This window comes from Anabrus simplex, chromosome 14 (genome assembly GCF_040414725.1).
Source record: "Anabrus simplex isolate iqAnaSimp1 chromosome 14, ASM4041472v1, whole genome shotgun sequence".
NCBI lineage: Eukaryota > Metazoa > Arthropoda > Insecta > Orthoptera > Tettigoniidae > Anabrus > Anabrus simplex.
This window is the reverse complement of record NC_090278.1, coordinates 58,386,361-58,399,642: the sequence shown is the minus strand read 5'-3', so window position 1 is coordinate 58,399,642 and position 13,282 is coordinate 58,386,361. Positions and strand designations below refer to the sequence as shown.

General features: G+C 40.6%; 1 protein-coding gene across 7 annotated transcripts in view; it reads left to right on the top strand.

Moving 5' to 3' along the window:
* Positions 1 to 13,282, top strand: part of LOC136885199 (uncharacterized) — a 117,029-nt gene that overhangs the window by 56,654 nt on the left and 47,093 nt on the right. For 6 of the 7 annotated variants that reach the window (XM_067157618.2, XM_067157620.2, XM_067157619.2 and 3 more), the window contains exon 6: positions 10,281 to 10,331. The exons of the other annotated variant lie outside the window; for it this stretch is intronic. In XM_067157618.2, coding sequence (XP_067013719.1) covers positions 10,281 to 10,331 — 51 coding nt within the window. The remainder of the gene's footprint in view (positions 1 to 10,280; positions 10,332 to 13,282) is intronic. 7 annotated transcript variants of the gene reach the window in all.

Here is a 13,282-nt window from a genome sequence, read left to right as displayed (position 1 = left end):
TGGTCGTCCTCTTCTCCCTATACCTCTTAATCATCACTCGTGCCATAGATCACATACCTTGTTATAAGGCACTACACAAGACCCCTTCAGTGTGGTGAGATGGTCATACTGTTACACTGGTAAGAATCAGTCCACTGATCCACTGCGGTATAAGTGAAATATTGTATTACTTTACGTGGATAACTGTTAATTCTAGAGCTAATACGTGCAAACAGAGTTCCAACCAGAAGTGGAAGTGTCACACTTATTAGATTTTAATTAATCGGTAGGCTCATTTGGTCAGTCTGTCTTGGTGACTGAATAACTTTGGGTTGGTTTGAGATTTTTCAATTTCCTTTTAATATGTAAGACACATATTCAGTACTCACAGTTTGCACTAGTCAGTCTTCAAAATGTCCATGATTAGCATGCACACAGGCTTGGGAGTTCCATTGGCTAGTCATCTATCACAGAATTATGGTATAATTTAGGAAACTCGCCACTGCCGCCGCCAAGAAGTGCTTCCAACTTTCAAGAGAAGGGTGTCTTGATGTAGACCATTCCTTATAGCACCAAACACGGTTTGAAGTCCAAGGGTTTAATATTGGGGCTAGCAGAAGGCCACTGGGCAATGAAGATTAAGTCTCCATTGCTGAACCTCTGGACCGTGAGATTAGACAAAAGTGTGAAGGTGAGTCCGTATTACAAGAAGTTCACAATCCAAGGAGGCCAGGAAGTATTACAGTTTGTTCGAAGTTATAGTAATTAGGAGGAAGGTTGTATGTTAACACCTCAACTCCATATTGTCTATGCGGTGTGTGTCATCAAAAGAGCTCGCTGACTCTGAAATGGCAGAAAAATTACCAACCTGCGCTTTGCAGATGATTGCCCTCATCGCTGGATGTGAAAAGGAACTTACCTGATTACAAAAGCGAAGAACATTAGTCTTTAATGTGGTCTGGAGATAAATATGAAAATGTCCAAACTAATGGTAATTTACTAGTCTCCAGGTATTTTAAAAGAATTTTCTTTACTTCGCATCGATTAGATAGCTCTTATGCCGACGATGGGATAGGGAAAACCTAGGAGTGGGAAGGAAGCGGCGGTAGCCTTTATTAAGGCACACCCCAGCATTTACCTGGTGTGAAATGAGAAACCAAAGAAAATTATCTTCAAGGTTGCTGACAGCAGTTATTGAACACTCTATCTCCCAGATGCAAGCTCACAGCTGTGTGGCCCTACCCACATGGCCAACTTGCCCAGTCCAGGGGTTTAAGATTGTGGGTTACTAGAAGGCTTCTCGGCACAAGTATGAAGGCAATTCATATATATTTTCAGATCCTCGGTTATCAATGACATTGGAAACTGAAAGAAGAGAGACGACTTATTTATTTAGATCAAGCTGCAATGGTTAAACTCTCTAAGATTTGGCAGAGCTGGGAAATATCAGAAGCTTACGAAGATGCGCTTGGTTGAATCAGTAGTATTCTCGTCTTTTTGTATGACTGAGACCTAGACCATGAAAGCCATGAGAGAAAATTGGAATCTATGCCTTTTGAGAGGTGGTGGCAAACAATCCTACATATGTCCTGGACTGAAAGAATAATAGATACTTCCATTATAAGTGAAGTAAGCAGCAAGAAGTCTGTCTTCCTGTGTAAGCAAGATTCCTCCAGTTCCTTGCCACTTTTTCAGAAGAAAAGGACAGAATTTGAAAAAGACCCTTTTGCAAGGCAATGTTGGAGGCAGTAGACCATGTGGAAGAACAGGAGGTAGATTGTTAGATTCAGATTGTATTAAGAAAAGTTGAAAACCGCTGTGTGTGGAGAAATCTCGTCAATGATAAAGTTAACTCTTTCACTGTCTTAGCCAGGCTACCTCGCGTTCCCGACTGTGTTCTAAAAACTTTCACACATATCAAGAAATCTCCGTCTAGAAAACGAAGAATAATGGCCGTGAGAATTCATCATGCTGACCACACACCACCCTGTAATTTGCAGGCCTTCCGGCTGAGCAGCGGTCGCTTGGTAGGCCTAGGCCCTTTGAGGCTGTTGCCCGATGGGGTTTAGTTTGGTAAGAAAGAATGCAGACAGACAGAAAATTAATTTTCTTAAAAACTGTAAGTAATTTGAAAAAAATCATTTAAGACCGGTGTAACTACCTACTGATCATGTGAGCTGAAACATGTTCACAAAAAATACAGCAAAGATACTCCATAGGTAGATCTTCCTACATATGTGATTGGTAGTACTCCATATTACAGTCTTTAGCCTGTATCAAAGACACCAAGTTGGCATTAACCATCCTAATCAGTAACAATAGCAGAGCATAGCTTTTCAGATTCAATTGTGTACCAACTGTCCTCGCATACTAACACTTTAATTTTTGCATGTCCAGCAAGGCTGAAATTGGACTGCATTGAAATGAAGGTCCATACTCACCAGCAACAAGGTTTAACATCTGTATCTCATATTTTGTGTGTGGTTTAGCATGTTTTCTGGATTAGAAATATCCACTTGAAGGATGCGTTCCGAGAGTAATTGTAAAGGAAGCAGATTTTGATGGAGCTTTCAAGTATTGACCACAGCATGCAATCTATTCAGATATTAGTCTTCATTAGTAGTAGTGTGCAAGGTATGTTGTGCCAAAGGGAAACTTGGGATGTTGTACGTCGACAAAAAGGTTTTTGTTCTCTTAGAAGGTATTCATTGGCTGGAAAGAAAGTTTTGCGACATACCTCAGTTACATTGGGCAAAGTTTCTCCTTGTTCACTGCTCAGAAAGTAGCGCATGAAAGAATATGTTGTAGCGTGTCAACGTGACCACTCACCAGGCAGACCTCGAGCACGAGTAATGAAATGGTACGTTCAGGTACTCGGAGAGATATTTAGACATTTAAATGAATTGCCAATTTCTAAATACCCTAGTGTTACTTCTAGTTTAGTAACATTTGGGATAGCTATACTTATTCTAGTGTCTTGTTTGTTCATCATTTCATCGATCGTCTGCAATAAGGCTTCAAACTGGCATCTGCCAACTATTTTAGTGTAGTATTGGATGCACTATACACTGACTTAGTAAATGTCATGGGATAGTCACCTAATAGCGTGTGGGTCCTCCTCTGGCCCTGCGAACTGCAGTGGGACGCCGTGGAAGTGAGTCGACAAGTCCCTGGTAGTCCTCTTGTCGCAGCTGACACCAATTCGTTTTGCAGAGCGGCCGCCAATGCTGGTCTGTTCGTGGGTGCAGGTCCATGGCAAGCAGCCTGCCTTCCAGGGCATTCCAGATATGCCCGATAGGGTTCATATCGAGGCTCCTGGGTGGCCACGGCAGTCGTTGGACCTCCTCTGCATGTTCCTGGAACCATTCCTGGGCGACGTGGGAGCGATGTGGCGGCGCGTTATCTTGAAACACTGCCGAACCGTCTGGGCACTGGAAGGCCAAAAATGGGTGTAGATGATCTCCGAGCAGCTCAACATACCGCGTACCATTCAAAGTCTCTTCCAGAACAACTAGGGGCCCATTCCATACCAGGAAAATGCACCCCAGACCATAACAGACACACCAGCGCCCTGGACCACACCTTCGAGGCAGGCCGGATCCATCGCTTCGTGTGGTCTGCGCCATACACGGTGCCTCCCGTCGGCATGGTGCAGTTGAAATCGTGATTCGTCTGACCATATCACGTTGCGCCATTGTTCCTGTGTCCATCCCTGGTGACTGGCGACAAATGCGCGTCGTCGTGCCCAGTGACGTTAACAGTGGCACCCGTGTGCAGCGCTGGCTCCCATACCCCATAGAACGCATGTTCCTACGGATTGTCCACTGGGAGACGTGTCTAGCACGGCTTGTGTTGAATTGAGCTGTGATTTGTTGCAAGGTAGCCCGTCTGACACTATTGACAATCCGTCTCAGATGTCGCCAGTCACGGTCATCGAGGGTGGCTGGACGGCTGGGGCCTGTTCCACGAACGAACTTTGCAACTTTTCAACTTTGCACTTTTCACTTTTCAATTCTTGCAAAGTGCAAAGTCTTTCAGTTCCACCATGAACTAGGCTGTACTTTTCAATTTCTTCGCAAAGTGAAAAGTCTTTGCGAATGAGTGATCCGATCGAGTTTATTCCATGAGCAAACTGTATAGGCGTAATACTCTATGATTTTAATGCTTTACTTTTCGCGGCAAACTTGGCGGTATAATTGTCGTACCGTTAAAGTTTTTATCATGGGGAAAGAAAGGTTATTATAAGAAACTGGCTGTGCTGGAAGTTGTCAAGGAGAAACGTGACATCCTTTTTTGACAACTTTAAAGATAACCTCTCAAATGATGACACACATCAATGTTAACGAGAGTACCGTCAACACATATACACACAGAAAGACATTCACCCTTCATTAGAAATCCCGTCGCTATATTAAGTGGATTATCAGGCCAACGTACTGTTAGGAAATATTACTTTTACTATAACATCTACGACTTTGGTAACAGTTCTGCAAATAATTGATTTTGATGTCCCATGCATTGCTGTTACACAGTACAGCTGGGCACCATTTACTAAAAAATGTAAACATAAGAATTTGTTATTTTTCGGAAAGGAATTTACTTCTTTATGTTTCAATAAATGACCGATCATTTCAAGAATATTGTCAGCCTCTGTTGGGATAATACGAAATCACTCGCGATATTACGTCGAAGTGAGGTTATGAAAATTAATCCTGTCTTTGTACGTTCTATTATTGGATTCTTCATCACTGTTCTCACTTGATGCTAACAAAAGCTCACGTCGTAACGTGTTTATATCACTAAACCAAATTCTACGCCGAGTAACTAATGTACATACTTGTTAATTAACATATGAAAAGGGAATCATCTCTTTGCAAGATTTATGAAAACTTTTCACTTCATTTCTTTGTACTTTGCATTTCTGTACCAGTGGAGGAACAAAACAGGCTTGAAAGGTGAAAAGATTTCTAACTTTTCACTTTTCACTTTTCACTTTGCAAGCTATATCTGAAAAGTGATGCTGGAACAAAATCTGAACTGAAAAGTGCAAAGTGAAAAGTTGCAAAGTTCGTTCGTGGAATAGGCCCCTGGTCATTCGCCTGTTGTGGACGGTGACACCCGAATTCAACCATTCACGATACACCCTGGACACGGTTGATCGTGTGAAGCCGAATTCACGCACCACTTCCGAAATCACACTCCCCACCCGTCGGGCACCGACCACTATACCCCGTTCGAACGGTGTCAGCTCACGACGACGTTCCATGTTACACCTGTCACATGCACAGCCACTGCTCACAAGGTCTCCTATAGAACTGCCGCTGGCACAGGGGGTATGTGGTGCGCAGACAACACACCTGCGCATCAGTGCTCTGCTATCCCATGACATTTGCTCATTCAGTGTATTTTCCTTGTCGTCTTACCTATGCTTTTACCCACACTGTTCTAGATTTCCATTTTGCTAACTCTTTTCGAAGTACAAGGGCAGCTGCAATAATTCCTGCACAGACTACCTCCGGCAATATTTTGCAAATGCTAAAAAAAAACACCTTGGAATTTGCACAGAATGGGTATTCTATCCAGGTATAAGGACCGTCAGTGTGCAACTAGAACAGTGACTCATCCTTCAACTTCACTTATAGTAGTGTAGCAAGCACTGAGTTTACTATACTCCGCACGACTTTACTACTAAATTGACGTTTTGTCAAACAAATGACCGTCGCTTACCTCTGTTGTCAGCGTGCTACTGCAGCGAGAACAGCTGATACAAAACAACCGCGGTAAACAGCCCTTGTAACATGTGATACCGCACTCAGAAAAGCTACTGAATCGGGATTGGAAACAAATTCACAAAAACTACACTAACAACATCTGACACTAAAAAGAGAATACATTATTAAGAATGAAAGGGAATGAAGAAATAACACTCACTCACCGCTGATGGCTGGCACTAGGAGGTTATGGCCTACAAAGGGAACACTCCACTGATCTGAGTCACTTTCTTGCCAGTTGTTTTTCCCGAACTACACTGAGACACGCTAAATACGCACGAATGAAGTGCACTAACCAGTACACGGGCGTAAATAAAATTACATCTATATTTCTATACATTGAACTATTGAACATATGTTGTACTAATTTATGCTGTGCTAAACAGGAAACTACGCTAAACTGTACTATATGAAAACCTACAACCTGTTTTCCGGTCAACAACCGGGTCAGGGATGGAGAGAATGAAGCCCCCATCTTGCGGTGAGGATAAGAATTGTGCCGGCTGCCGAGACCTGTTGCACTCCTCTTGGTCAATGATTAATGACTGACAGATGAAGTGAAATGATAGTGGAGAGTGTTGCTGGAATGAAAGGTGACAGGGAAAACTGGAGTACCAGGAGAAAAACCCTTCCCGCCTCTGCGTTGTCCAGCACAAATCTCACATGGAATGACCGGGCATTTGAACCACTGAACCTAGCAGTGAGAGGCTGCCGCCTGAGCCACGGAGGCTACTATACTGTACTGTAATAGAGAGATAAAGACTAATAGGAAAAACCATAATTATTGAAGAAAAATGCAGAAGATCGCGAACCGTACCAAATACCATATCCACTGGGTGAGGTACGTTAAGTACATGGTGAATGTAAATATTATACCGCTTTTCACGAGAGTTTAATCCTGATGTAAAAAAAATAGGCAGAACACCTTACCTGTGCGTGTGGACATATGCATAGTTGATTGGAGAAGCAACTGTCGCACTCACTCGACTGTATGCAAGTTTGAAGAAAAGTAGTACATTGCATTAATTTAATTTATAGTTTATTACATTTAGATATTTTGGAAGAGTACGTAATCAAATTAAAATAGGGTTGTCGTATATACCTCAGTGTGTGTGTGCTTTTTTAAAATAAAATAGTGACTAAATAACGAGAAACGAAGGCACAAGGCGTGGTGTAATACAGGAAGTCTTCTCGTAGTGGGAGAAAGACCCAAGCTGTACAGCGTGGAGATAGGTGTTGCGTCTTACAGCAGCAGTCAGTGTCAGTATTCATAGTGAGATAAATGAAGCAAGAGGTAGTACCATCGCGTGTAGTGAAGCACAAAAGTGGAAAACCGCTCAAAAGTGACCGTAGGCCGTGCATTGTGAATGTGTTCAATAAACTAAGTGAACAGAATCCAGGTTTACGCATTTATTCAGAAGTTGAGATCTTCGCACTGTTGTCTTATGCGATGCGCAGCCCTGTACGTCCGAACTCAAGACGTCAGGGTGGAGGTCGGTACTACACGCTCAGCAAATCACAACTCTTTCGTTGGCGGAGGCATGGACATATCATGTTTATATCAGGATTAAACTCTTGTGAAAAGACGTAGAGTTGGCAACTAGGTTTTGAGATTGCACTCTGCCGATATAAGTGGGTTGGATGTCTATGTTTTAGCGCATAACCACCAGATAGGTCCAAAATCGGCCAAAGCGGCGGTTTAAAAGTAAAGCAGTGCGGAGTATAGACTGTGTAGTTACATGGAGAGAATTTGTCAGCGAGTGTAATTGATGCTTAAGATGTGATGATAAATTCAAGATAAGTGTAGGGATAGAACACAAATATAAGTAATGTGCTACACGTAAGGGGACTGCAGCTGAAGAGACCAATTTCATATGGGTGTTATGCATGTACAGTAAAACCTGCCTTAACGGACACCTCTAACCCGCGGACGATTTTCTAGGTCCGTAATTAAATACCATGTTGTGTATGAGTAATTTACTCCTCTTATACGGACACCCTTTATTACGGATGTGGACACACCATAGCCACGAGAAACTCCAATTAAACCTCTTGTAACGGATTATTCGCTTACTTTTTGCACAGGTGGTACTTCCAAGAATCGCAGACACCATAACTTTTGGTCCAGGCTGTACACATTCTTGGAAGGCAACACTAAGCTACGCTATCACTTCCGAAAGTTGTGTGATCTGACATTCTCGACAGCGCTGGAATTCGTATCTTCATTGTCAGGTTTTCATTTACTTGTGGGCTTTTGAGGTGTTCGGTTTTACATTAGCAAGTTGGTGTAAACATGACTAAAAGAAAAGGTAGGCATTATAGACTATCATGTACGTGAGAAGTGTGGTGTGCGTAAACTGTCCGAAGTCAGATTGGAAAGACACAGGCAGCTGAAGTTGCGAAAAAGGAAGAGGAACTAAAGAATGGCATTTAAATGGCAACGAACAGCGCATTAAACTGTTTCAAAGTGGTAGTGCAGCTCTCATTGATAAGGCAATGCTAGAGTGGTTCGTTAAAATAAGAAGTCAATGTCCCTGTGTCGGGACCAATGATAAGTGTTAGAATTCGCGACAAAATTAGGTATTGTGGATTTCAAAGCCTCGAGTGGCTGGCTAGAAAGATTCAGAAAGCGACATGAAGCAGCTTGAGAGTGATTTGCGGAGAATCATCCAGTGTTAATATGGAGATTGTTGAAAACTGGTAAGAAAAATACCTTCAATCACATACGGGTATGATGCGGAAAATATTTTGAATGCCGATGAAACTGGATTATTTTTCTGTGCTTTACCCAAGAAAACTTTTGTTTCAAAGGAAATTATTGTACTTGTGGAAAAGTTGCGAAAGAACGTCTTACGGTCTTGTTATGTGCAAGTATGGGTGGAGAACGGGAGAAGCCCCTTGTGATAGGAAAAGCTGCAAAACCAAGGTGTTTTAAGAATATGGAAGTTACGAAGTTTGGCATTGCAAGGAAAGCAAGTAGGAAAGCATGGATGACCAGAGAAATAATGACAGATTGGCTAGGACGATTGGACAGAAAAATGATACGCCAGGAGCTAGAGTGTTGTTATTCCTCGATTATGCAGCATTGCATCCGGATACAATTAAGTTGCGAAATGTGAAGATCGCCTTTTTCCCACCAAATGTAACATTAGTTTCTCAACCGCTTGACCATGGAGTAATCCAGAACTTCAATATTATGTACAGACAGTTAGTGATGAAGCACATAGTATCAGAATTTAACGGGAATGAAGTAACCCTTCAAACACTGACAAAGGGACTGAATGTTCTCCAAGCAGTTTCATGGATAACCAATGCATGGAAAAACGTTACAGCCTCAAAAATTCGTAACTGCTTTCTGAAAGCTGGGTTTCCCACTAGTGATGGACATCCCGAAATAGAATCGGATGCCCTTCCGGACAGCATGGAATGAACTCAACAGTTGATTAATGCAGCAGGTTACAGTGTACAAGTGAACACCTATATCGAAATTGATTCAGATATTCCAACAGAGTGTGAGAGTGGAGACACGAAAACGATTCTTCAGTCAATCCAAGGGAAGAGGGACAAAAATGAAGATTCTGACGAAAGCGGGAGTAAAGGTAGTGCTAATGGCGACTTTGAAGAAAATATGAAAACTAATGTCCTGCCAGTAACCTCGTACACTGAGGCTCTGGGCTTTGTTAAGCGACTGAAAGAATTCTATTATAAACCAAATGATGAAAAGGGTGTAATATGACCCAGGATTTAATTGCACATAGTGAAAATATCATTGCTAAACCGAAATGGACAAAACAAACTAACATAAAGGATTTTTTCAAGTGCTAATGTTTTACTGTACTGTGCTAGAGATTGCTACATCTACATATTGATTTAAAGTTTCAAAAACTTGTATGTTCTTCTTAATTTTAACATGTTGAACGGTAATAGTGTACAGTGTGCTCAATAGTGGTTTCCATAGAAGTGGTTTTGTCTCTTTAATACAGTACATCGCAGCTACAGCAGCCCATCTACAACTTTCTTATGCGAGTACAGTGCAGTATATTGTACAATGCTGTATACAGTATACAATTAAAGATACATTTGCCAGAATTGCTAACACATACAATACATGGGTTATTGTGTTCCAACTTATGTTTAATGGTACCAGTTTCATAACCTCTCTTAGGCGGTCACCCCTTCATAATGGACATTTTTTCATTCCCGATAGTGTCCGTTATAGAGAGGTTTTACTGTACATAAAAGTGTGATGTGTCTTAATAAGTTGCTTTTAATCTGCCTTTTACCTCCCACTCTTCCTCTGCACCCTGACTTCATCCTCCTGAGTTTATTTCTTCTGAATCAGAAGCATTCTTTACTTGTATTCATGCTATTAGGGTATAGGTTATTATAATTCTCTGTTTGGAGAGAGTGGATTTATCAGGGTCACTGCAATCAGCTCTCTTAAAAGTCCTGATGGGGTAGGAGTGTGGAAGAGTGTTGTGAGTGTCTTGCTACAATAACGCTCTCTCTTGTTTGTGCCCCACCACACAGAGGCGGGTATGAGACTCAGCCCAATTCCTATCCACCTGCAGCACCTTATGGGTGAGTTTGGTTTAGTTTTTTCTTTTTGATTTTCATAAGGGTGTTGGTGGGACTGGGTGTGCTGGATGAACGTGAAATGAAGGGTTGGTACATGCATGAATTTATTTGGGCATTGGCTTTGGAAGTTTTGGTCTCTTTTGGTTTTTTATTATTTGCCATATTCCTTTGATCATTCCTTCGTTCCATTTGTTCGCTGGTATTCTCTATCATATCCAAAATTATGGTGAGTATAAAAATATATCAGTGTGATGAATCTTTAACTTACAGCTTAGCACTTCTATATATTGTCTTGAATTTATAATTTTGTTTACTTTTTTTCTTTTCCTGTTGTGTTCAAGACATTATCTTTTTATAATGTTTCTTCTATCAGTGCCATTTTCAGTACCAGTTTTACTCTCCTTGTTATAAATAGGATTTTCTGGTGATGGTGGATATTACACACATTACGTTTTCTTAACAGGCGAGCATAAGAAGACAATGGAAATGTTTAATGATCTTCAGTTTTAATATAGTCATTCTATGTGAACTTCATGGGCCGATTGCAGAAACAGTGGCTAGTTTTAAACCTTAGACCTTGTCTACCTGTACAATGTCTTAAGTTACACATGATGTTCCATTGAATAAAGTGTTCGATCAGCGTTTAACTAGATGTCTGAGTTTCAGTATCGGTTCGTCGGTGCGCACACCAAACATTAGTCAGTTGTCATCTCGTACATTACACAAATATGGTTAAACATGAGGAACGAAATAAGGTATTATCGAATATAAAGCGGCACGCCACCGTATGAGGAAGTGAGCTTTGATTATAGTGTTGTTACAGTGATTGGCTATCACTTGCTGACGAATACGATTGTCTTCCTCAAATTTTACTGGTGAGTCTACGAGTTCTTAAGCGACTGTTACAGCGAGCTTAATCTAAACGGCATCAGTGAAAAAAAGAAATTATTCTACTACGCAACTGAATTAGTTGTACAGACCACATGATTTCCATAGTTTCCTCATTTTTACACCACGCGAATACTGGGACTGTTATTAAGGCCACGGCCTTTCCTTCTGTTTCCTATCTTGTTACTGATAGGTTATCTGATTTAGCGCAACGAGAATCTAAAAATGAGCCCACACCCACACAGCCTACTTTGTATTGGCACTATTATGTGTATTTACTTGGCAGTAAATATAATAGAATCATTCCTGGTTGATGTATGTGACTGCACTCTGAAGATTGGGACAAGTTATTCTGATATGGATGTAGTCGATATGACGTATTATTACAGGGAAATTGTTCCAAGAAGAATAAAATACATTTGTGGCCATGGACAGTAGTCAGGTTGACATTTCTGAACTACCCCTTGTGTCAGGCTAAGAGACAAGCCCCTTTTGAAAAGTGAAATTGTATTTTGAACTGTATCTCCCAGTACATTTCAAAATAATCACTGTAATTTTGCAGAAGACGACGTTCAGCAGGCCATTTGGCTAACATTTTTCCTGGAATTTCAGTTTCTATGAAACACTTTTCTGCCTTGTCAATACTTTACATTTTATTATAATTATCTACCATACATGTTTCGCGAGCTACTACTCTCTTTTCAGAGGTGCTAAAACATCAAATTAAATCCTTGGACTTGATACATTTGTACAATACAGTCGTCAACAAACAAATTATACATAAATCTTGAAATCGGTTTAAAATATTTCTTTGTGTCTAAACAGTTTACTTACACTTTACTATGTCATTTAGTAAACACTAAAAATAGAATAATTTTCAATATTGATTAAATGGAAAAAACTTATCTAGTCACTAAATGCTAAAATTTAAAATAATTTCTGCTCTGTTCTTGAAATTTCTCCTTTCCTTAAATCCTTAATTACACCCAGAAAAAGTCGATTAACTTACTGCTATATTTCAGAGACCTTTCATATAAATCGGAATTTCTCCATTTTGAACAATCAAGTTCCTTTAAAATAAACAACCAACAAACCAACTTTCGAGACATTTCTTACGAAAAAAGGTGACTGGAGAATTTTTATTTTACTTCAGTCTCAGCTGGTACTAAATTTGTCAAAATTAAAACAGTACACTTGTCTGGACCATACAAGCATGTCCTTGCTCCTCTGCTTGCTGCCAATGACCTTACGAGGCGAGCTGTTACTTGTTGCTCTGCTGCCGGTTACATAATGTAGAGGAGATGAGGGGGAGCATGTCAACGACCGAAACTATTTCTTTCGCGCTCTTTCTCTCCTTCCTTATGTGATTGTACGCTAATTTGTACATCACATTTTCTTCATTCAGCGGTTAATTTAAATTTATGTTTTGAAAATTATCCTATTTTTAGTTTTTACTAAATGACATAGTAAGTGTAAGTGAACAGTTTGGGCACAAAGAAATATTTTAACGATTTCATGATTTCTGTATAATTTGTTTTGTTGATTACTATTGTACAAACTTATCAAGACCAAGGATTTAATTTAATGTTTTGGCACTGCTGAAGAAGAGAGTAGTTGCTCTCGAAACATGTACGGTAGATAATTACAATATAATGCAATGTATTATCAAGGCGGAAAAATGTTTCATAGAAATTGAATATAAGTTTATATGGACAAGATTGAACCAACGTGATTAAAATAATCAGTTCTTCCCGGAATCGTCTCAATGGGGTAATACAATTTGTTTCATGGTACATGACCTCTGATTGCGAATCACTCCTAAAATTTGAGGTTAAACAGTGACCTTGGCAGTATTTAAACATCACCTGCCTTTAGACAGTGTCTAAGGACCATTTCTACTTACGACCTACAGGTAAAGTATCACATAAGGCCTTCGCATGAAGGGATCTTTCCGTTTGATAACTCCCGGATAGCCATCGGTAACATAAATCGCAGTGGAGGAACCTCCTTTTTGGGGTTCTCATCGGTCGTGGAGGCGGGTGAGGTCATACCAGACGGACTGGCTG